We start from the raw sequence: 26,375 nt of genomic DNA, 5'->3' as shown, positions 1-26,375 counted from the left end.
CGGCAACGTGTTTGGAGGCAACGCGGTCAGGACGAATGCCATAGACACACTGTCCAGCGAGTGCAGCAAGGTGGAGGTTCCCTGCTGGTTTGGGGTAGCATTATGTAGGGCGACGTACGCCGCTGGTGGTCATGGAAGGCGCCGTAACGGTTGTACGATACGAGAATGCCATCCTCCAACCGACAGTGCAACTACATCGGCAGCATATTGGCGAGGCACTCGTCTTGATGGACGACAATTTGCACCCTATCGTGCACATCTTGTTAATTACTTCCTTCAGTATAACGACATCGCTCGACTAGAGTGGCCAGCATGTTCTCCAGACATGAACCCTATCGAACATGCCTGGGATAGATTGAAAAGGGCTGTTTATGGATGGCGTGACCCACCAACCAATCTCAGGGATCTACGCCGAATCGCCGTTGAGGAGTAGGACAATCTGGGCCAACAGTGCCTTTATGAACTTGTGGATAGTATGCCACGACGAATACACGCATGCATCAATGCAAGAGGACGTGCTGCTGGGTATTGGAGGTACCGGTGTGTACAGTAATCTGGACCATCACCTCTGAAGGTCTCGCTGTATGGTGGTACAACATACAATGTGTGGTTTTCATGAGCAATAAAAAGGGCGGAAATGATGTTTATGTTGATCTCTATTCCAATCTTCTGTACAGGTTCCGGAACTCTCGGAACCGATGTGATGCCAAACTTTTTTTGATGAGTGTATATGATACAACAACTGACTACTACGTTGTCCAAATTTGTTTTGCTTTACGTAAATAATTGCCAGTGGTGGATACCATGCCTCTTAGACCATTGCTCTGCACTACCACAGCACTCACTCACATCATTTTCCTGCTTACTTTCTTCAGCTGAAAGTGAAGCTGGGTGGTGGCTCGAAGGTTCTCAGCAGTGAGTAACAAACAACTTCTGGCCAAAACTGTTTATAAGAGGATTTTTTCCCACTTGTCACCCCGCCCCAAAACTCAGCAACAGTTCCATGCTCATTATCCTAACTTGAAATTGATATTTTAGAAGGGAGTAAATAAAACGTATGTAACTGGATCACTGCAAGTTTCTTGTCATTTTCAGACGAAGAACAGCACAAACAGCAGCGTGGGCGGCGGCAGTGAGGACAAGGAGGAGGAAACGTGGTGGGAGGAGCTGCAGGGCGAGTGCCGGCTGATGCAGTTCCGCAGCCTCGAGGCGAAGGTGCGGCTGGGCGCCGAGCTCGCCATGCTGGCCGGCTCCTTCCTCTACATCCTGTCCGCGCTGCGCGAGGCGCACTTCCTGGGCCTCAACATGTTCATCGAGAACCTCGTGAGTACCCACTCTCCGGCAGCCGCAAGCACCGTAGACTTGTGGGCGCAGCCTCGCTCGAGACTTCAAAGGAGCTGAAAAATTTGGGATTTCAGACATTTCACTGTACATTTAAGCTTGCTTTGCCTGTCAGTAACGCGGTCCTATTGGGCCTTTACAGAGGCGTGAGAAAGTAGAATTATGCGGGGTATACGAGAGTGCTCTGAAAAGTTCTCGGAATGGAATAAAAAGTATTGTATTGTACTTTTAATACAACCACATAAGAAAATTTTACTCGTTGCCGCCGTCAACTATTTGTAGTGCGGTGACGGAAATACTACAAGAGGAGAATGAAGAGAACGCTGAAACACTGATAATGATTGTGACAAGAACACCAACATTTATTGACAAATACTCAACTTTGTACATGTCGGCTCATGCAGCAGATCCTGAAGTTCAACTAGTATTCCAGAAGCTAAGGCTGGATAGTAAATAGTTTTTGTCCCACTAGAATGTTCGCTGAAGACGGGCTGGTGTGGACACTGCGGCGGAACCGGTTTATAGTATTTCGTGACTTTAATTACATATAAATGATATTTCAGGTAGATCAAAAAATATATAAAACCAGTTACCCATTGTCAGCGTAACAATTCGTTTGATCTCAAAAATGATTATTCCGGCTAATATTTGTCACTCTGCTAAAGAACTCTCCACTTGACGTTGGTCCGCAGCTCGTGGTCGTGCGGTAGCGTTCTCGCTTCCCGCGCCCGGGTTCCCGGGTTCGATTCCCGGCGGGGTCAGGGATTTTCTCTGCCTCGTGATGACTGGGTGTTGTGTGATGTCCTTAGGTTAGTTAGGTTTAAGTAGTTCTAAGTTCTAGGGGACTGATGACCATAGATGTTAAGTCCCATAGTGCTCAGAGCCTTTTGAACTTGACGTTGTGTAGAAATGTTTTTTGTTAATTCGTGTGAGTGGCACTAAATTGCATATCATTTATCAGGTTTTATACAACTGTTACTTAACATGGAAGCACCTTTCTCTAGCAAAAGGAACATTTAGTCACAAAATACTACCCGCGCACAACACTGACGTATGCCTCCTGTTAAAATGTTTCATGTAAATCGTCCGAAATAATTAGGCTTCATACATCAGCGAATAATAAATTGATATTACGTAACGTGCTGTGAGCACTATTTTTAAATATTCAATCTGAGTTGAATTCTGTCTTTTAAAGTATATTGGGGACCACCGGTGCACATTTATTTCCATGCATTTACTTCTAACAACATTTATGTTTGTTAAAATACTCGATTCAAAACTGCCGCGGACATATTTTTGCTAAGATGGCGGCAACGATAGTCAATTTGTCTACTGTTATTCTCGATTTATGTTATCAAGGTAACATATTTAGATAAAACTCTTTAAGCCCTTTATCTCTAATCTTTACCATTTAAAATTGTTTTCAATGATAAATACCGACATATTTTTTATACCAGCTACTAGTAAACTCCGCTGTAAGTTACTAGCGCTAATGGCTGCGCTCCTAATTGCGGAGCTGAAAATTAACACTTAAAAACATTAGTTAGATTCGATTACAATTGAAATAAATACAAATCCACGTCTAGACAATAGCGACTCTATTTTTCAAATAATAATTAACAATACAGTTACAGGTTTTCTCTTTACAGACCTCACACGTCTCACGTCCGAACAGTTCATCCGTTAGCAAAGGAAGAACAACTGAACTACAGTTATCACAGATAACAAAAAAAAGATTATAATTGTCGTTGTCTATGATTGTAGTTCTCTGAAAATAGTTTTAATTCACATAGAAATTACATTATTACAGTAATAATGAAATATTTATCGTCATTTTTACACGATAACGTCTTTTTATACATAGTATCGATAATTTTGCTTGAAGTTTGTACACTTAGTTCATTTTAACATCTCGTGGCTAGAACATTTTGTCATGGATATTACAACACGCTATAAGCAGATGGTGCGGCGCGAAGTACACAAGCAGAAGGCGATCTTCTCGGTAGTCGAGCTGACTCGGAACAGACCGCTCTGCTATAGCGCCGGCGCCTATCCCTTCTCTAGCGGCGCCACCGCTGCGACTTTTTGGTATGGCAATCGCCGGGCTATAGGCCGTCTTTGGAGTGCATTGTCGACCTATAGACGCTCGTAGTGCTGCCGGTAGTGCGTGCTGTGCTTACGACACCACAAAAAGAAACTACTCATCTCAGTGCTATTTTGTTTAAATTTTTCAACGTAGTCTCTCTGTACATTAATGTTCTTGCCTTTATGCCATCTCACAGTTAGATTCCCACAGGCTTCCAAATTACCAGTCAACCTCAGTGTCAGTTCTTAGTTTGACGAGAATCTCCATCCACTGAGGAAAATGTTAAGAGTCTCCGGAAGACGTTGAAGTCTGCTGAAGCCAAATCAGGCGAATGAGGTGGGTATGATAACAACTCGTATGAGTTGGATTTTTGCCATGACAACGACACCTGTTTGTGTGGGAGCGCATTGTCTTGATGGAAGATGACTTTCTTCTTTGCTTTTTTTCTCGTATCTTTTGTTATAATTGGTCAGAGGGCTAGCGTAATATTGTCGCTAAATGTTTGATCAGTGGGAAGATAAATCTATCAGTAGAATCCCTTTCACATCCCAGACAACTGACGCAAAGACCTCTCTGGCCGACTGTATTGCCTTTTTTTTGTGGAGTTGAATCACACGTTTCTACGTCTTTCGCTGCTGCTTGTCTCTCGGGTATAGTAGTCGATCCAAGTTGTGTTTGTGGTCATAAACCGACACAAAAAAATCTTATTGCTACCTCTGAAAACGGTTCAACTTCACACGGACATCTCCATTCTGATGCGTTTCTGATACTATGTTAAGAGTCGCGATACTCATCTAGCAGATAATTTTCTCATATCCAATTCCACTGTTAAAATGTGATATGCCAGTTCAGATGACACCCCTACAGCTCCAGTAATATCTCGTACTTTCAGTCTGCGATCCTCCACTACCATTTTATGCACTTTTGCAATAATTTTGGGGATAGTGGCACATCTTGGCCGACCAGTAAGTGAATCATCTAAAGCTGTCTCGACCATATTTAAGGTCGTTTGTCCACTTAGCAACGGTTGAATATAAAGGAGCAGAGTCCCCCAGCCCTTTCTGAAAATTGGCATAAATTTCCTTTGCTTTCATACCTTTCCTTACGAAGTACTTAACCACTGTTCGCATCTAGATTTTTTTTCCATCTTCACTAGTCACTAGACGGAAATAACAACGGAGAGGCGTCCGCACCTTAAATATCTATTCATAGCACTGACGCGTCACGTTTTTACTAGTAAAAGATAATCTGTCATTACGCACGAAGCGCGAAAGTCAAAGAAATTTATTTTGGGTTAAAGTCCATGTTTATCCATTTATTATTGGGCTTAAGTGTGAATATTCATCGTAGTGAATCATGTCAAATAAACTGTGTTAAATGAACCCTGTAACTCTTTGGAGGAATTAATTCGGCGTCATGTACTACGCAAAAATCAAAGATATCAATTCATTCTGAAACACGAATCGGGCGCCCAGCAAGTGTTAACTGAGCATCTTTGGCGGCAACCGTTAAACAGCGCAGCTAACTGATGGTAATAATTTGAATCTAAACTTACTGATCAACAAATATTGACTGCAATGACAGATAGTGTGTGTCGCCTCGCTTTCACATACCTCGACGAGACGTAGAACGCTGCTTGGGCATAGGAAAAGGACATTACACCTTCGCTGATCGTGGAAGGATCAGTAGGCAGCAATAGGAGACGTCACAAAATGCACTTTTGGTCCAGATTGTCCCACTCCTCAGCGGCGATTCGGCGTCGATCCCTCAGAGTAGTTGGTCGGTCACGTCATCCAAAACCAGCCCTTTTCTGTCTATCCCAGGCATGTTCGATAGGGTTCATGTCTGGAGAACACGCTGTCCACTCTAGTCAAGCGATGTTGTTATCCTGAAGGAAGTCATTCACAAGATGTTCACGATGGGGCCGCGTATTGTCGTCCATGAAGACGAACGGATCACCAATATGCAGCCTATATGGTTGCACTATCAGTCGGAGGATGGCATTCATTCATCGTACAGCCGTTATGGCGCCTTCCATGACCACCAGTGACGTACGTCGGCCCCACATAATACCACCCCAAAACAGCAGGGAACTTCCACCTTGCTGCACTCGCTGGACAATGTGTCTAAGGTGTTCAGCCTGACTGGTTTGCCTCCAGACACGTCTCCGGCGAAGGCATATGCGACACCCATCGGTGAAGAGAACGTGATGCAATCCTGAGTGGTCCATTCGGTATGTTGCTGGCCCAACTGTACCGCGCTGCAAGGTGTCGTGGTTGCAAAAATGGACCTCGCCGTGGACGTCGGGAGTGAAGTTGCCCATCATGCAGCCTATTGCGCACAGTTTGAGTCTTAACACGACGTCCTGTGGCTGCACGAAAAGCCTTATTCAACATGGTGGCGTTGCTGTCAGTGTTCCTCCGAGCCATAATCCGTAGGTAACGGTCATCCACTGCAGTAGCCCTTGGGCGGCCTGAGCGAGGCAAGTCATCCACAGTTCCTGTCTCTCTCTATCTCCTCCATGTCCGAACAACATCGCTTTGGTTCACTCCGAGACGCCCGAACACTTCCCTTGTTGAGAGCCCTTCTGGCGCAAAGTCACAATGCGGACGCGATCGAACCGTGGTATCGACCGTCCACGCATGGTTGAACTACAGACAACACGAGCCGTGTATCTCCTTCCTGGTGGAATGACTGGAACTGATCGGCTGTCGGACACCCTCCGTCTAATAGGCGCTACTCATGCAAGGTTGTTTACATCTTTGGGCAGTTCAGTGACACCTCTGAACAGTCAAAGGGACTGTGTCTATGGTACAGAATCCACAGTCAACGTCTCTCCAGTCAGTTCATCTCTTGTCTCGTCTTGTGGTTTTCAACACCCGCATACGCATTTCTCGCTAAATAACCCGTAATTTTTGTGTATTTTGCACACTAAGAGTCTATGCGCTTCTGTCAGAATTGGTAATACACACTGATTGTAAAATGTAAACTTCCTTTCTAACATTAGAACTGCAGGCAGTTGTTTGTTTTGAAAGACAAGTACTTTACAAACACATGCCTCACACGCAAGCTCTCTAAGTATCTCCTGCCGTCTGAAATATTTATTACTAATCATTGTTCCCTTGTCTTTCGGCCGCTGTGGCAGAGCGGTTCTAGGCGCTTCAGTCTGGAACCGCGCTGCTGCTACGGTCGCAGGTTTGAATCCTGTCTCGGGCATGGATGTGTGTGACGTCCTTAGGTTAGTTAGGTTTAAGTAGTTCTAAGTCTAGGATGACCTCAGATGTTAAGTCCCATAGTGCTTAGAGCCATTTTTTTTTTGTTCCCTCGCCTGTAAATAATCAGTTTAGGACCACGTTGGATAGCAAGGAAACAGAGTATGGCACCATCGTGATACCAGTTTACAAGGTACTCAGAGGAACTGTAGCTCCGCTCACGTTTGTGGAGTGTTGGTTAGTTAGAAAAAATAAATGGCTTTCCCAAACCAAGAGAAACTAGACATGCTACTTCGTTAGGAACAATTCAGAAGAAACGCGAATAGAACACTAAAGTTGTGCGCATTACAGTATCCCGACAGACAGTGTCCAACAAGAATTACATTTCAGTGAAAGCACTAGAATACGAAGTCTGTTCAAAAAATTCCGGAATATTCGTAATTTTGCGCCAATCGTGTGATGCGGTTGGCATCCCTGCGCACGACTGTGTTTAGGAAGTTTCATTGTTGTATATCTGTTAGTTATTGTTCAGTGCTGTATAGAGTAGAACGTTGTGTCGCACAGTTTGTGAATTTCGATATGGCAGAGTTAGAAGAGCAATGCATCTTAGTTAAATTTTCCGTGAAACTCAAGGAAATCTTTGCAGAGACGCACCAAATGATGTCGGAGGCCTACGGTGATGAGTGCTTAAGCCGTACTCGGTGTTACGAATGGTTCACACGGTTTAAAAACGGCCGGACGGAAGTTAAAGATGATCCTGGTTCAGGACGCCCTTGGACGTCTACCGACGACGCTAATGTCAGGAACATCAACGTAATTATGCGTGCCAATCGAAGACTGACTCTCCGAGAGATTGCAGGGGAATCCAACACTTCAGTTGGACCATGTCATGAAACCTCGACACAGCATCTTGGAATGCTTTGTAGTGCCGCCAAGTTCATCCCACAGCTCATGAGTCACGACCAGAAAGACTTTCTCCTGTGAAATCACTGTGCTGCCGTACTCTCTAGACCTGGCCTCTGGGAACTTTTTTTATTTCCAGTAGAGTTGGAAAGGACGAAGATTTGTAACAATAGATGAGATAAAAGGAAATTCGCAGACGCCTCTAGCAAGAGGCGTACCATGACTGCTTCCGGAAATGGAAACGGCGTTCGGAGCGGTGTATCAGTTGTGGAGGAGAGTATTTCGAAGACCATGCACATAAGTACAAGGTAAGCGTTGAAAATTTTTGTGGACAAAGTTCCAGAATTTTTTGAACGGACCTCGTACAACAGAGGGTAAGAAGCAAGCCTGCAAAGAGCGGAGGTAACGAAACAGATGTTCTGGCAGTTGTTGCTCATAATCCACACGTCAGTTCCAGGGAAATTGCGGGTACCTCTGGAATAGGTCAGCAAAGCCATGTTCGCATTTTGTGTTCGTACAGCTTCTGCCCGCACAATGTGGTCACATCACCAACCCAGCAGATTAAGCAGCGAGGTTGCAGAAGACGCCTTGAATTCTGTCGCTCGCTTCTCAAGCAACAACAAGATTACAGGTTCTTTCTTCGAAGAATTCTCTTTACCAATGAAGCTACCGTAACAAAATGTGGAAAGCTGAATGTAAGAAACTGCACTATTTGGCTGCCGAGAATCCTCACTGGCTGAGACAGTTTGAACATCAGAGGCAATGGAGTGTGAACGTTTGGTACGAAATTATTGGAAACTAAATGATTGGCCATCATTTCGTTGAAAAAAACCTTAACGGGTAAAATATACGCACATTATTTCACCGAGGCCCTACCGGGGCTCCAAGAGGAACGACCGCTTGAAATACGTATTTGTATGCTATGTGATACCAGCTTGATATGCACCAGGCTGAGTAATCGCTCACTCATTTTTTTCTGGTCGCTGGATAGAACCTGAACGCTTTATCAGTTGGCCTGCACATTCGCCAGACCAGACTGGACATTTTTCGTCCTGAGTAAACTCCAAGATGAAGACAATGTACACTTTCCGACGATCCAACGAGTACTTAAAACCTCACGTTGTTGCCACATGTGCAATGATGTCGAAGCTGTCTGTTCACTCTGTCCAGAAATCCTTACACCAGCGACTGGACGCATGTACTGCAGTAGATTGTGGACATTTCGAACACGTGATGGCATGAATGGAATTTTAGGGACATGTTTATTCGTTTGCATTTCCTTTTTGTTGCTGTTTCTGATGTTATATTGCTTGTTGCTGTTGCTAATGCAATTTTGCAGCGTAATTGTGTATCTTGACAGTAAACTCATGATGCGAAGTTATTATTTAAACACTCTTTGTACTTCACTTCTGTCTTACAAACCCTTTAAATTTTTGATATACTCCTTTCTTTCAAGACTCTGGCAAAAACAGGAGCAGAATTATTACCATAGATAGCTGTTGGTTCATCCTTAGATGCCACAGCCTTTGCCTTCGTTGATGTGTCGCTCTAACCACAGGTAGCCAAGTGTGATCGTATCAGTTTTAAATTAAACTTGCCTCCACTATTCCACATTTGAAAGCACACATTTAGCTGCGTCAAGATTACTACTAATCGGTTTTTGAAAAGCGATACGCTGTTGGACTGTTCTCTCAGAAATGTACGACACTAGCAGTGGAAATTACTGTAGTTCCATTTGAGGAAGCGAAGCCGATGTCGATATATCTGTAGTTAATACACCTATTAAAAGGCACTATTACGTCATTTAGTGTCGACTGTTCACGATTCATTTTTGTGAAAACAGAGTTACAGTATCTTAAACGGCTCAGGAAAGCTAGACTGGTTATATAGCTGCGTAGCGAGAAACCAGTTACTACTTAGTACCATATCAATAAACGCCGAATCTTCAAGGAATTGAACCCCCACGTATAAAACAGCTTCAGACGTCTGATTACTTTACAAACGAGTTAAAGTGTTAAATATTTGGCCTTAAGCATTTAAGTGAAAAGACGTTTAGGGGAGGTGCTCTCACTGTGAAACACTAGATGAAACAGTCTGGATAATTTGGTGTATTTTAAGCAAAAAGTACTAGGTCTACAACTTTGCTTCCACCGTTTTTTCTCAAGTTCAGAGCTTTATTGTGAAAAACTTACCAAAAAATTATGATTCATAGTATTGCCCATCGCTAGCCACTACATTCTCCCATCTTTTGGTTAGCATACGAATCCCGTGGCGGAAGAACTGGGCGTCTTTTGTGGGGATCCATAAATCGATTCAGTTTTGCACTTGTTCATATGATCGAAAGTGCTGGTCGGCCAGACTGTATGCCACTGATCGAAACCGGTGGTAGTCAGAGACAGCAACGTATGGAGAATACGGCGGGAGGGACAGGATTTCTCATTTCAACGTTTCCATGTATGTTTTGACGAGTTTTGCGACATGCGGTCGAGCACTGACCAGCTTCAAAATTACCTTTAGTGTCTATCGCTGTATTATGGCCGATTGTGTTTCAGTTCTGGGCTCTAACGGATCAATTAGTTTCGATAACGATGTCCTGTAACTGTCTTCGTCTGTTTCAGTAGCTACGAAAACATCCTGTCTTCCACCGCCATGCCGGTCTTCGACATCAAAATCACCGTTGTTAAGGGGTTGAATACATTCTCAGCACGTTCTTCCACTAATGGTTCCCACATCAGTGGTCTTACCCAGCATTTTAAGAGTCACAGCCGCAGACTCCTTCATGTTAAAGCAAAAAATTAAAACCTCCCGCAAATGGCGAGAAATGGGTACGTAAGTTGACGTACTTAATCGAGAATAACCTTATGACGCAATCACAAATCGACTAATATTTTTATGGCATCTGTTTACAGATGCCTAAGCTTATTGTATTACACCTATGACCAACCACCCGAACCCCACTTGCCGCTACTGCCGTCAATTGCAAAACGGCGGAAGGAAAGTTGTAGACCTAATAGTTTTTTTTACGCATCTCAGTGTGTATGACGAGATACGATGTCTGTTCAAAAAATTCCGGAAATTTCTCTACAAAATTTTTCTACGCTTACCTTTCACTTATTGTGCATGATCTTCTTCGAAATAGTCTCCTCGACAATAGACACAACGCTCCAGACGCCATTTCCACTTCCGGGAGCAGTCTTGGTACGCCTCTTGCTGGATCGCGCGAAGTAGCGTCTACAAAGTTTCTTTTATGTCGTCTCTCGTTGCATATTTTCGTCCTTTCAACGGCAAACTCCACAGGGACCAAGTCTGGAGAGTACAGAGAATATTGCAGCACAGTTATTTCGTTTTTTGTGCAATAGTCAGGCGCCAACAAGAATGAATCTGCAGGTGCGTTATCGTGATGCATGAGACATCAGGCCGTTTCCCTTCTCAAATTTTCTCGCAGGTGTCGCAACACTTCCTGATAGTACCGTCGATTAACAGCTTGTCCCTGTTGTACGAATTCATGACGAACTAATCCTCCAAAGTCAAAGAAAACTATCTGCATGGTTCTGACATTTGACCTGACTTGATGAGCTGCTTTCCGTCATGGAGAACCTTTCCCGACGCCTTGTGAAGATTGAACCTTGGTCTCAACAACCTAACTGTAGACCCACGTCTAAGCACCAACTATGATTCTCTTCAGGAACATCTCATTCTCATTCGCGCGATCCAATAGCTCTTCACAGACTTCGAGGCGAAGGTCTTTCTGGCCTTGACTCATGAGCTGTGGGACGAACTTGGTGGCAACACGATGCATTCTAGGATTACATGACATGATCCAACTGAAGTGTTACGTTCTTCTGCAGTCTCTCGGATAGTCAGTGTTCGATTGGCACGCACAGTTTCGTTGAAGTTCCTGACATGAGCGTCGTCGGTAGACGTCGAAGGGCATCCTGAACATGTGTCATTTTTAACTTCCGTCCTGCCTTTCTTAAATTGTGTGATCCATTCGAAACACCGAGTACGGCTTAAGCATTCATCACTGTAGGCTTCCTATATCATTTGGCGGGTCTCTGTAAAAGTTTTCTTGAGTTTCACGCAAAATTTAATACAGACGCATTGTTCTTCTAACTCTGCCATCTCTAAATTTGCGAACCGTGCGACACAACGCCCCGCTCAATGCAGCACTGAACAATAACAAACAGACATACATAAATGAAACGTCAGGCAGTTACACGTTAAACAGCGGAGGTGAGCGAATGGCTGCACGCTAAGCGTCGCCGTCGCTCCCCAGCATGCTTGGACGTCGCGGAATGGGAGGCAAAGCTGCCGCCCTGCTGCAATTGCTGGGCCTCGTGCTCGGCGCATCAGGAGATGGGGGACGCAAGAAGACGACTGAGCGGAAGGAGCAGTGTTACCGCTGCCAAAAACTTGGCCATGTCGCCAGGTACTGTCGGAATCCAGTGGCATGCCTTCGGTGTGCCCAAGCACACGATTCACGCCACTGTACGAAGAAGGACGCCACACGCTGCTGCGCCAACTGTGGTGGCGCCCACGCAGCGAATTGCCGAGGCTGCAGTTATATTAAGCTTTGGACTCGCGGTGAGAAGACCAGACGCAGACGCAAGACCACCAACAAAGCGGACACAACCGCGGCCGCTGCGTCGTCGCCGCCACCCGTCGTATCCGACGGATCCGGGATGGTCAATGACGTGGCTGTTCCTCCGGACGCAGTCAGCGAGGCGTGTGCCAGGATCCGCGCCTCCGCCGACGAAGAAATCGCTGCCCTCAAAGCCGCAATGGCGGAAGAGAGGGCAACAATTCAAGCCGAAATAGCCGAGGCTCGGAACCTGGTGCATAGTCTCCGTGATGCACTGGCCAGTCGGCCCCGCCCAGTACAGAAGAAGGGCGCCAATACGCAGACTGCCGCCTCCCTGGAGCCTGTAGTAATACAGGAAGCCACGGGAGTGGTAACACAAGACGCAGCCGTACATACAAACGTCGCGGTGAAGACCAAGACATCCCAGGTCATCATGGAGGAATCTCCTTGCCCCCTCTCCAAGACGCAGCTGCAGAAGTTCATCACTCGGACACTCTCAGGTCCTAGAACGCCCGCCCTCCTCTCACTCCTGTCGAGTGGGAAGTTCTCGTTGCCTCGATAGAACAAGCCGAGAACGCAAGCAAAGAGCAAGGGCGAGGACCGCCGAAGACGCCGAAGCCGCCGGCTGGGAGGATGTGACAGATCCCGAAGTGTCACAAGCAGACACCTACAAGAAGAAGAAGAAGGATGAGAAGAAGCACTCAGACGCCAGAAGGACTTATACTCTCCTCCTTATCGCGCCCGATACCCATAATCATCATCATCATCATCATCATCCACTCGTCCTGTCAGTCGCTGACTGGCAGTCCCAGGTGTCAACAGGGCCAGTCAAGTAATAGGCCCCGAGCCGAGGCATCGCTGTTATTCACGTGACATACCGCCTGTCCCTGACCGGCAGTCATTAGTACCCACCACGCACTACTGTCCCAGTTATTCCCAAACGTCCCAGCGTACTTCAACCCATCCTAAGTGGAGTAAATGTCTAACGACAACAGACTCCTCCATACCTTCCTCAAGAGGAGGAATTCAAGTGCGAAGAGAGAGAGAGAGAGAGACACGTTAAACACAGGCGTGTGCAGGGATGTCAACGCATTTCGCTCCAACACACCATGGGCGCAAAATTTCGAATTTTCCGGAATTTTTTGAACAGACCTTGTATCTGCTAAACTATGTGTCGTACAGGTGGTGTAATTTTGCAGGAACGTTCAGTGATATTTGTAGATACTGTCTGCAAAGTGTATTGCGAATAGAGCTAATAGTAATGGAGTAATAAATTAAAACGTCACGCCTGATGTTGAAGTTTTACTGCATGAACATCGAAAACGTAATAGGCGATACTTTTTTCCTTTCATTTTGTAGGAAATATTAGCGAGAAAAAGTTTCTTAAATGTTTTAAGTTACGTGTTAAGTTTGCTGGAAGTCGCAAAGTGCTCTCATTCTCAAATACTGGATGAATATAGTCCGGGTATTTCTGCGCCGTCAGTTGCGCTGCCTGAACACAAACACAGAGTTTCTAACTGTAATACTTGCGTTACTGTGTACAACTTATAACGTAAGATTATATCTCTTAATGGGTAGATTACGACAGTATTTTAAATTTTTAAATTCGATCAATAATTAGGCGAAATAGGTAACGGCCTTGCCATGGTGGTTACACCGGTTCCCGTGAGATCACCGATGTTAAGCGCTGTCGGGCGTGGTCGGCACTTGGATGGGTGACCATCCAGGCCGCCATGTGCTGTTGCCATTTTTCGGGGTGCACTCAGCCTCGTGACGCCAATTGAAGAGCTACTCGACCGAATAGTAGGGGCTTCGGTCAAGAATACCATCATCACGACCGGGAGAGCGGTGTGCTGACCCCACGCCCCTCCTATCCGCCTCCTCCACCGAGGATGACACGGCGGTCGGATGGTACTGGTAGGCCACCCGTGACCTGAAGACGGAGTGCTTTAGTTAGGCGAAATACTGGAAATCATATTATTGTTGCCACTGGAAACTGTTACATAGACAACCTGCAACTGGTACCTGTTTCCGGGAAAGTGGTTTTAGTAATACAGGTGGGCTCTTTGTTTGTGAAAAGCCACTTACTGCTTACTAATATAGACTGCTCTTGCTTTGCCTGTAGATGACGGCGCCGTCGCGCGTCATGTTCCTGTGCTCGTGCCTGTTCATGCTGGGGATGCCCTTCCTGCGCCTGTCGTGCCACACGGAGGCCGAAGACGTGGTCGCCGTCTTCATCATGCTAACCACCGCTCCCTACTTCCTCTTCTTCTGCAGGTGAGCAAGCATGCGAGCTGGAACGCCAGTCTATTCTCGACGACCACTCTTCTGCCACTGCAAGCTAATCCTACAAACCTTGACTTCATCGGATGTAACATGGCAATTTTATAACAAGTTCCATAAGATCAGATGATGGCAGCATAAGATTTGAAACTGGTCATCTTACAGAATAAACGTGTCTATACGGCATACGGAGTGTGTTCCTCATTTCCAACCGTACCGATCGCCCCACAGCACATCATGTGTACCTTACATAATCCTACAATGTTGTAAGGTACCCCTTATTAGCAGATAAGAGTGCATTTTACTTTATGTCCAGTTTTGCTATTTCACATACGTGAATGTATCAGCGGCTCAATACATTCAGAATCAGGAGCGAGCGGTAGGTTCTCACGCTGGCTAGCAGAGGCTGCTGGCCGGTGCGTTGAGGTACTAATGCGGAAAATCGCTCGTAACGCCAGCAAAGAGATACGTAGGGAAAGTACATTTATTCTGGCGCGAATCAAGTAATTGTTATTACTAAATATTTGCTAACAAAAGTTACCTTTTACCACTCGTATATTGCCCGCCCCCGGTAGCTGCGTGGTTGCCGTCACGGTAGCTCAGCGTGTTCGGTCAGAGAGCCGGCTGGCGTCTGTAATAAAAAACACTGAGTGGAAGGATCAACAAACGCACTTTAACGGACGTCATGTGACGTCCGCAACGACCAAACACAACGATCGAAAAAAAAAAGTGGTCAGCGCGACAGAATATCAATCCTAAGGGCCCGGGTTCGATTCCCGGCTGGGTCGGAGATTTTCTCCGCTCAGGGACTGGGTGTTGTGTTGTCCCAATCATCATCATTTCATCCCCATCGACGCGCAAGTCGCCGAAATGGCGTCAAATCGAAAGACTTGCACCCGGCGAACGGTCTACCCGATGGGAGGCCCTAGTCACACTATATTTACATTTACTCATACATTACGAGGAGTCTAGTGGTCATAAATACGATACTATCTTTCAGTAATTTTACAATACCAGGAAACGTTGATGTTAATAAATAAACGAATAACTTTGGCATAACCGAAGACGGACGAACTATACCGACTGTACGCTAAAGTCATAGACTGTGCGCCATAGTCGGCAGTCATCGATCGGATGCCTTTCGATCTAGTCATATGGTAGACCATGTTCTCGTACAGGTAACAGCTTATAATCAGAGTGAACAAGTTGATTTTACGGTGTTACTCAAATAAACGCACCGTAATGGCATCATGTGCAAAAATTATTTGCCCATACGTAAAACATAGACAGTAGTAACATACTTTCAGAATCCGATGTAAAGGGACATAAAACTAAGAGAGCATCTTCACATACAAGTACAAAGAATTACTATGCAGCGGCTCACTAAGTCATTCAAGGACGGACTGGCTGAATTATCGCAAAACTTGGGTGTGAAAGTGTGGCCCGTTATAGATTCTGCATATAATACCACCATCTACAGACTCACCAGCTAAACTGAGACATTTCTGGAGGTTCAGTCAGCGTTTGAGGTTTTTGCAACGTGCTTCCTCACTATAGCACCGACTCTAAGGCTTTCCTCCTTTTATCGTAGTTATTACTTTTACAATTTTTAATGTTTTATTTGAAATACAAATGTAAATACTGATAGACTAACATTCTTTCTGAAACATAATTTTACTTTCGCAAGTGATACCCATGATACCGAGAAACAATTCAACTGAGGTCCTAGAATTTTTTTCAAAAACGTATGAGCTTGTGAGTACACTAGATTCTAATTATACTTTACTTATGAATACTGTAAGTAATTTCGTTTTCAGGGGCTTTAAGACAGTTGGACCCTTCGTAGTAATGATCTACAGAATGGTAATGGGCGACCTTCTTCGCTTTGTGTCGATTTACCTCGTTTTTGTCATGGGATTCTCTCAAGGTAATTTCAAATACCTACTTAATAAAATTAGTTGGCAGTCAGTAATTTGATCGACTGATTATTTCTAACACACTATTCTTTCAGCTATCTAGAAACACACTGAAATTAACATTTTTTGTATGGTAAACTTGTACGAATGATTTAGCCATGTAATGTAAGATACATATGCATTGTTTTCGTATGAAACTTAATTCGTTGAGCTGGACGCTTATTCTACACAATATTACAAGTCTGCATTTTTATGAAAACATATTGTCCGGTCACAGTTTTACAATCTGACACAATAACGTTCAGGTTAGTTGCGTCTAGGAATTGAATCACAATGTTTTGCAGCGTACTACATAATATTCCTGTCGTTCGACAACCCGAATACCCCGGAAGGCGTGGACGACTCTGTCACCAACCCAATGCCCAGCCCGACGGAATCCATCATGGCGATGTTTCTCATGTCGCTAACGAATTTCGGCGATTACTTCGGCGCATTCGAGCGCACTGATCATGAGCTGGAAGCTAAGGTGAGTATTGTAGGGCTTAAAATGTTGATCAGTTTGTAATATAAGTCTACTCCAAACATGCATGTTGAACATGCACATGATGCTGAACGCTCAGCGACCAAGTGGCTTGTGTATACGGGACGCGTGACACAACGTGGTATAAGGCACAGTCTAACATGACAGTCGCGACACTTCGCCTAGATTTTGTTGCTTTCAGCGCCAGCAGCGCCCCAAGCGGCCGGTAGGTTGAACTGTGAGTTCGGCGCGATCGTGAAATCGAATAGTGATTGTTTATTTTGATTTACACAATGGTTTTTACCATCGGCAGCGTTTGTAGCGCAATAAATTGCAGCAGAAATAGGAAGAAGACACCACAGCCGTCTTTTTCGGGTTTCCTAAGGATCCTGAGAGGTATATACCATCATGTTACTAAAGTGTATCGTCAGGATTCTCTTGCAAACTGTATCTGTATAAATGATGAATGTTTCGTTTTAGGAGCAAAAAATGGCTAGTTAATAGCAGACGAGAAGACCTTATGAAGAAAGACCCGGTTTACCTGTATAATAATATTAGGTTTTGTTCGCTACATTTCGAACAAAACCAGTTCATGAACGCAGACAATAACAAACTCGTGTGGAATGCAGTAGTCACACTGTTTGACATTCCAAATAAGCCATCTCAACTGACGATGAAGAGGAAACTGCCACAAAGGTTCGACAGTCAATCTAAAGCTGTAAAACAGTCCTATGACACAGAAGCAGACAGTTCAACTCTCCATGTATTAGTGCCAGATTCGTGAGAATCATCAACACAGACCTGCTTTGACGATGAAGTGGTTAGATTAAGTGCAGCTGTTCGTGTCTTACAAAAGCGTGTGTAGTGTCAGAATGTGCAGATCGCTAGACTTCGAGCGAAACTATTATGGGACAAGGAAAGTGCCTACAGACAGATTGTTTGAAAATTATTCAAATATTTGGTTTTGCGTGAAATGTAATATAATCAGCTCATTATAATGTTTTCAGCATCTTTCTCCCACTATTTGTTAGTTGCTTGTCCCACTTAGAATAATATAAAGATGAAGGTCGTACTTGTGGCAACAGGCGACAATGACAAACACAGTAGACCTGCAGAACGATAAACGAGCTGTCCATCGCTTTTGCATGTAGAGGTACATGTCTGTGCTTCTTACATGTGATTCTGTGTGTTTATATTGTTTTGATATCGACGTGGTAAGCTGCAATTCTGTCCAATGTCACAAGTGTTTCTTCACGAATGTGTTGTAGCTTGCCACTATATTCATGGTTTTTGTCCATACTTGCGCTTATTTTACAATCATTTTTAGAAACATATATGCCTTCTGATACTACATAAACTCTTGGAGGCAAGAAACTAACTCGAATAATTCGGAAATAACGTAGGAAATGGATGCAAACAAACATTATGCTTACGCCGCATCTGACGTTCACCTTACCTGCCGCTTGGAGCGCTAGTGTCGCTCCACCTGTCAAACGGCAACAACTTTTACAACAGTGAGTGTCGCGACTGTTATATTAGACTGTGGTATAAGGCCGTGTCCTACGTGAGCGACAGAAGCCAGCGACAGCTTCAGGCGACAAAACACTACCGCAGGTGTAGTTATGGAAGTGTCCTACGCGAGCGACATCTGTGTCGCTGCCTGTCTCCCGCTGCAACTGGCGACGTTTGAATTCAAACGTGTTTGAATCTTGTCGCTGCAGCACGCGCAACAAAGAGCGACAGCCACGTGTCTTCTCGGCAAAGCAGGGGAGAAGACGCTATGGCAGCTATGAATTACTTAACATCCGATTTTAAGAAAACTATTCGGTGAAAAAATTTGATTCTTCCGCAACATATAGCCTTAGGCCTTAAAGCGATCGCAGAGCGTTCCAGCGGCAGTTGGCTGTATCCGGATTGCAAATCAGACTGTTTACGGAATGGACGGGTGTAAAACTCCTGTGTCACCTCTGCTAAAACGCAAATTTTCTCCCGTATCCATATGCCAGTCGTGTTGTTCTGTTTTGCGGTATACATAAACAGTTTCTGAAATTGTTTGTATTGGAAGTGAAACATGGTTGATAAGCAGTTTAGACAAGAATGTGGTGCTTCAGAAGATTGCTGAAGATTATATGGGTAGATGGCATAACTAATTAGAAGGTACGAAATAGAACTGGGGAGAAAAGAAATATGTGGCACAAGCTGACTAGAAGAGAAGATCGGTTGGTAGGACATATTCTGAGATATCAAGGAATCACCACTTTAGTATTGGAGGCAGATACTGGGAGAGGGGGGGGGGGGGTTTACAAATCGCAGAAGGAGACCTAGAGATGAATACTGTTAGTAGATTCGAAGGATTTAGGTTGCAGTTAGTTATTCGGAGATGAGGCTTGCACAGAATAAAGTAGCATGCAGAGCTGCATCAAACCAGTCTTCGGAATGAAGGCTTACAAAACACTCGTTGGACCTATACTTAAGTATTGGTCATCAGCGTGGGATCCATACCAGGTCGGGTTGGCGGAGGAGATAGAGAAGATCCAAAGAAGAGCGACGCATTTCGTCACAGGATTATTTGGTAAGCGTGATAGCGTAACGGAGATGTTTAGCAAACTCAAGTGGCAGACTCTGCAAGAGAGGCGCTCTGCATCGCGGTGTAGCTTGCTGTCCAGGTTTCGAGAGGGTGCGTTTCTGGATGATGTATCGAATATATTGCTTCCCCCTAGTTATACCTCCCGAGGAGATCACGAATGTAAAATTAGAGAGATTCGAGAGCGCACGGAGGCTTTCCGGCAGTCGTTATTCCCACGAACCACACGCGATTGGAACAGGAAAGGGAGGAGATGACAGTGGCACGTAAAGTGCCCTCCGCCACACACCGATGGGTGGCTTGCAGAGTATAAATGTAGATGTAGAACAACACCACAAGCCCTGTACTACGTTGGCGTAGAGAGGAGTGGCGTGTGACAGCGCTCCAGTCAGAATATTGGGATGTTACTTATATTATTCTCCTCCCTTCAAATCGGGTGTTAACACGACAGTGTTGCCACTCTGGCCAGGTGTCTTCAGGCAAGTGTTCAGTTCGCATTTTAGGGCGACATATATGGTTGCCGCAAATGTTGTCATTATAAGAAGCAATAAATATAGAAAAGAAAGAATTGATGCTACTCAATGAGTATTTCCCGATTAAGCTCAGCAATTTCCCGTTGTCTTCCTGAGACAATTTCTGTCAAAGACGTCATCTCTAGCACGTAGCCGTAGCACTGAAACCATTCTTCAGGATGTGGACACTAAAACGACAGAACACAACCGTGGTAGTGACTCAGACGTGAATATAAAATAAAATTTCTGCTGTAAGACAGCCACCGTTTCGTCCATCGTGAAACATGAGCAGAAGACCTTTCCAATATTTTAGACAAATACTAAAAGGTAGCTGACTCGGAGATGTGCACCGATACTGCTCGTGAATTACTTCATTTATTGTCTTTCGGAACGGGCCCACACAGCCGTCTCAACATTACAAATGTTATACCACAGTTTGTTTTGACAGTACAGAGTACATGTTAGTTTAAGTCGTGCTCTCGTCCGAGTTTACATAGGCTTAAAACAAAGCACCGATTCCGACATAAAACAAATTTTACATACTGAAACGAGTAAATAAGACGAAAACGTAACACAGGATGTACGGGATACCGAGAAGCAGCATGCTGTAAAAATCCTACTGGTAACATAACAGGAAATGATGTATCGCCATTGGTACACATCTGGGATATTCCCAGTTCAGTCGACATTAGTGACTGTATAGGGAAAAGGGTCCAAAATGGCAGGGAAGGGTACAGGGTCATAGAGGCTTGCTTTTTTTTTTTTTTAATTTGGCAGCTGACAGGACCGTAGCCTTTGGTTACCGTGATTGTTTGTGGTGGCTACACTTTGCCCACAACCAATTAGTCTTTCCCTGCTTCTATTTGGTGAGCTGCAATGCAGGAAACCATTTTCGAAGTCAACGGAACCAATATTTCTGTTAGGAATCTTCTAAAACTGTGCAGTGTTCGTAATTTGTGTGGAAGATTTACTGTTAGCGGGAGATCTTATAAAGATAAGTTTTAACTCCGTAGCAATGTTTAAAATTGTGTGTATGTTACCTTTTAAGATTACGACCAAAGAGGGCAAAACGACACCGGACTACGTTGCTTTTGCACTGTTCCGTCACATATCTCATCGATTACTGAAACTCAGCGTAACTGTTTATAAATAGCCTATTAGAAATTAAAAATAGCAACTAACACACCAAATATTAGTTTTTACAACTCAGGTTTTAAGATTCTATTATATAGCTGGAAATAACTGACCATAAATTTTGGTATATGTTACTAAAATGTGTTGTTAATTTGTTGCGATTACAGTTCTAACACTTACTTAAGGTACAACATGTATTTGTGCTATAATTTATGTTTATAACAACAACTGAATAGCAAAAATAAAGGAATAACTGTGCTACGGGAAAAGTGTGTCTTTTGCCCTGCCGAGTAGCCCAAAATGACACACAAATTGCTGAAATTGTGTATTTATAACGAAACTGATTATTTCATGCTGAATTCTTTATGCATATGCTACTCTAGAAACGTCAGTCTAATGTGAAATTGCATTTATATAATTGTAATTGGCATACATGAGCTGTGAAAGACAATTAACTTTTTAGTATGTCATTTTGGGTCACTCCCTATCTAAATTAACAACAAAATGTTGTTTTATCTTTCCTATAAGAATTGTTTCAAAAGGGTGCGTAAAGTTCAATGTAAAGTGCGTCACTTCAGCTTACTGTGTTTGAATGCACGGCCTCTTGCGCGAAAAAGGCCCTCAGTTTATGGTCTTAAGGCGCGTTTACATTGAGCTCAGAACATGTTTTTGTTCGGAACATTGTGTGCAACTTGTACCCTCAACATGGCAACATTGTTCGTTGTTCGCATTCCCGTTTACATTAGCAACCAACATTTCTACGTATTCGCATAGTCTGCTGGAGTGAACTGATAGGTTACTTTGTGTATTCACATCAAGAGATACGCTATGTCAAGTGAAGAGGAAGAATTAATGACATTTGGTGCTGCATTAATAATACTTAACGAAATAAACAGACGAAGAAAACGATGTAGTCGTCGTCGGTGGACCAAAACATACTATAGAAGACGTGGCGGGAATGACATGCTTTGTGAGCTGAATTTGGAAGACGGGTCTGACTTTCGCAACTTCAGTAGGATGTCACCGTCAGATTTTGAAATGTTGTTGAATATTATAGGACCAGTTGTTTCAAAGAAAGTCAAAAATTTCAGAAATGCAATCCCTGTGAACCAAAGACTTGCTGTTACTCTTCGTTTTCTGGCATCAGGAGACTCCTATCAAAGCCAGCCATATCTCAAATAGTTCCATATCATCCAGGAAACGTAGATATTTAAATCCAAACCACTTCGTTTCGTAAAGTGTGTCAGTACTACATCCAGATTTTTTTACTTTCCTCTATTTTTCTTTTCTCTCGTCAGTATTGAGACAAGAGAGATTTAATTTTTTTTGTCCACGTCACTGCTGCTGGTGCCAAGCGCCGCAGCAATTTTTTGTAATGAAACATGTTTGATTTTAGTATTTTTATAACCTGCACAGCGTACATTCCACAGGCACTCCTCTGCCTCATAGAGCGACATCAGCTGGAAAGTTTTGTCTCGTGACCACTCCATTTCAAATAAAAATGAAGGGACGTAAAATAAACGCACCACTACACTCCGGCAAAACAAACACCAAAACACTCACTGAGAGCAAACGAACAGTAGCGCTGCGTAGCGGAATGTAGTGGTAGCAGGCCACGAACAATGTTTCTTTGGTCCCTGCCGACACAGCTGTGGAATACTGATTTTGTGTTGAGAACATGTTGCCAACATCGGTAGTCCATTACTAGCCACGAACAATGTTGCGAACTCAGTGTAAACGCGCCTTTAGAGAACTCATGAACGGTGTTTGATTACAATCCGCCTGCACACACAGCTGCTGTTCGTGATCTACATGGCGATCGTGGCCATCCTACTGGTGAACATGCTGATCGCCATGATGGGGAACACGTACCAGAAGATCGCAGAGACGCGCAACGAGTGGCAGCGACAGGTAGGGCCAGCGCTGTCCGCTCTTCTGCTGTCGCCAGAGGAAGCAAATGTTCCCCCCGCTGTGACGTCACTTTGTGTTGCAGTGGGCGCGCATCGTGCTGGTCGTGGAGCGAGGCGTCAGTCCGGCGGAGCGACTCAAGAAGCTCATGTGGTACTCGCAGCCCATGTCCGACGGCCGGCGCGCACTGGTACTCAGGCTGCACCAGACGGTATGTAACCAGCAGAAGTTGCATGTCATCTGGCACCAACGTTCCAGCGTGACTACCGGCATCACTCACTTACCAAACTGCCAATGAGATGGCTCATGTTTGCTACTCGTGTTGCGCGCACACACTGTGCCCTTCCCCCTCTCACAGCAGACATCTCATGCCACGACTGTGCAGGGTGTCTATAAAGTCCCGCTATTGTTTCAATTGAATCTCAATGTAGATAAGTGTAATGTGTTGCAAATACATAGAAAGAAAGATCATTTAGCTACAATATAGCAGGTCAGCAACTGGAAGCAGTTAATTCCATAAATTATCTGGGAGTACGCATTAGGAGTGGTTTGCCGGCCGCGGTGGTCTAGCGGTTCTGGCGCTGCAGTCCGGAACCGCGAGGCTGCTACGGTCGCAGGTTCGAATCCTGCCTCGGGCATGGGTGTGTGTGATGTCCTTAGGTTAGTTAGGTTTAAGTAGTTCTAAGTTCTAGGGGACTTATGACCTAAGATGTTGAGTCCCATAGTGCTCAGAGCCATTTGAACCATTTAGGAGTGATTTAAAATGGAATGATCATATAAAGTTGATCGTCGGTAAAGCAGATGCCAGACTGAGATTCATAGGACGAATCCTAAGGAAATGCAATCCGAAAACAAAGGAAGTAGGTTATAGTACGCTTGTTCGCCCACTGCTTGAATACTGCTCAGCAGTGTGGGATCCGTACCAGATAGGGTTGATAGAAGAGATAGAGAAGATCCAACGGAGAGCAGCTCGCTTTGTTACAGGATCATTTAGTAATCGCGAAAGCGTTAAGGAGATGATAGATAAACTCCAGTGGAAGACTCTGCAGGAGAGACGCTCAGTAGCTCGATACAGGCTTTTGTTGAAGTTTTGAGAACATACCTTCACCGAGGAGTCAAGCAGTATATTGCTTGCTCCTACGTATATCTCGCGAAGAGATCATGAGGATAAAATCAGAGAGATTAGAGCCTACACAGAACAATACGAGACTGGAATAGAAGGGAGAACCGATAGAAGTACTCAAGGTACCCTCCGCCACACACCGTCAGGTGGCTTGCGGAGTATGGATGTAGATGTAGATGTAGATGTAGAAGTCATAACATGGAGACAGATAATTGTGGTTTGTTGTAAAATGTTTAGCAGCTCTCCATTTTTTTCCATTTGTCCATTGTTGTGGATTTGACTTGGGAGCGGATCAAAATGGCGATAGGCCAGGAGAAGGCAGAATGTGGCGTCTGGTGTGAAGAGACCAAATCTGTGAAAACAATACTGTGGAACTATCACCGCTATTATGGGAGTGCACCACAGGCAAAAACAAGCATAATAAGGAAGTTCAAAAATCACCTGAAGCAGACAGTGTTCAAATGGTTCAAATGGCTCTGAGCACTATGGGACTTAACTTCTGAGGTCATCAGTCCCCTAGAACTTAGAGCTACTTAAACCTAACTAACCTAAGGACATCACACACATCCATGCCCGAGGCAGGATTCGAACCTGCGACCGGAGTGGTCGCACAGTTCCAAACTGTAGCGCCTAGAACCGCTCGGCCACCCCGGCCGGCTACAGGCAGTGTCAAAGACTTTTGCCAAAGTGGATGTTCTCCTGTGTCTCAAGAACATCTTGACAGAGTGTATTCTTGATTTCAGTACAGTCCCCAGAAATTAATTCCTCATTCATCATGCACAGTACAGGAAGCAAGATCATCTGTCCATAAAGTGTTACATAAGCAGCTACACCTTCATCCTTATGCAGTGCAGGTGGTCCAAGCATTGCAGATAAACAATAGTCCTCTGTGGTATGCATTCACTTGTTCCATGCTGGCCTCTTAGACACTGACGATGACTATGTGAACAAAATTAGGGTTTGGGCTCCAAACTCCCACAGAACATACATGAATACATTCACGATAGGCTGAAGCTTCATGTTCAGTGTGGCCTAATGCACTGTAAGACTCTTCACATAGAAAACCATAACAGGAAAAGTCTAGCTGGAAACACTTGAACAGTTCTTTCTACCACAGATGAAAGGTCTGCAACTACCCATCACCTTTCAGCATGATGGAGTACCTTATCATTGAAGTTTGAACATGTGGGATGTGCTGAATGACATATTTGCTGAGAGATGGTTAGGTCATAATGGTTTTATCCCATGACCCCAAGCACTCCTAATGTCACAACATTATCCTTTTTGTGTGACTTACATAAAGATTTATGAATACATAACTCTAGCCAACCTCACTGCTACCCTTTGTGCACAAATCAATGAATTAGTAAGGACTGTTGATGCTGCAGTGCTGACTTGTACCCTAATATCTCCATGATGTTCATCAGCAATAAGTGGTGCACACATTGAAATTCTGGTATAACAAAAAAAAAAAAAACTTTAAGATCTGTTATACATTTTTACAACACACTATGCTGCTCTACCTCTATTTTTTCTATTATTTTCTTATGTGAAAATGGGACTTTATGGGCACCCAATAGTATTGTTCTAAAGATTAACTACATCGGAAACCAGAATAAATTTTCACCCTTTAGCAGAGTGTCCACTGATTTGAAAATGAAGAGTGTATGCTAGAGTGTGACTCGAACCTGCGACCTTTGACAATCATGAACAAGTGCTCTTACAGACTGAGCTATCCAAGCCTGACTGACAGCTAACCCTCACAGATTTACTTACACCAGTACCTCTCTCCTACATACCTCGAAGGACCCAAAAACATCTTATGTGATCTGGGGCATGACTAGCACCCCTGGAAGAAAGAATATCACATATGACGAGAGGGAGTTACTGACAGAAGCAAAGTTATGAGGCCAAGCCATGAGTCGTGCTTGGATAGTTCAGTATACAAGAAACTTTTATTGGTGAACCAAGATCAATTTGTGGCAGTGCTACACTGAAGAAGGGTCACCAATCTCTGTGTGCAGAAACCTTACCTTGTGGTACCATGTTAAGTACTCTCTGCCATGCACTTCACAGTGGTTTGCAGAATATGCACTTATAAATTGATGCATATGTAGATCTGAAGAGCAAGACAGTTTAAATGTGTCAGTGCTCCAAAACCAATATTTACACCTTGATTTCACAAAGATTCCAAGATTTGACAACTGGGGTAAAAAATGTGTATTGCTAAAGGTCAACACACTCTCTCCAGCTGCTGGAGGCCAGGAAACT

General features: G+C 44.3%; 1 protein-coding gene across 1 annotated transcript in view; it reads left to right on the top strand.

The window, feature by feature from the left end:
• LOC124789940 (transient receptor potential cation channel subfamily V member 1) overlaps positions 1-26,375 on the top strand; it is a 115,525-nt gene that overhangs the window by 79,984 nt on the left and 9,166 nt on the right. The window contains 6 exon segments of the mRNA XM_047257469.1: positions 1,134-1,323; positions 14,250-14,401; positions 16,225-16,334; positions 16,668-16,849; positions 22,868-22,984; positions 23,067-23,192. Of these exon segments, the coding sequence (XP_047113425.1) occupies positions 1,134-1,323; positions 14,250-14,401; positions 16,225-16,334; positions 16,668-16,849; positions 22,868-22,984; positions 23,067-23,192 (877 nt within the window).

This window comes from Schistocerca piceifrons, chromosome 3, assembly GCF_021461385.2.
Source record: "Schistocerca piceifrons isolate TAMUIC-IGC-003096 chromosome 3, iqSchPice1.1, whole genome shotgun sequence".
Classification (NCBI taxonomy): domain Eukaryota; kingdom Metazoa; phylum Arthropoda; class Insecta; order Orthoptera; family Acrididae; genus Schistocerca; species Schistocerca piceifrons.
This window is presented reverse-complemented; position numbering and strand designations above follow the sequence as displayed.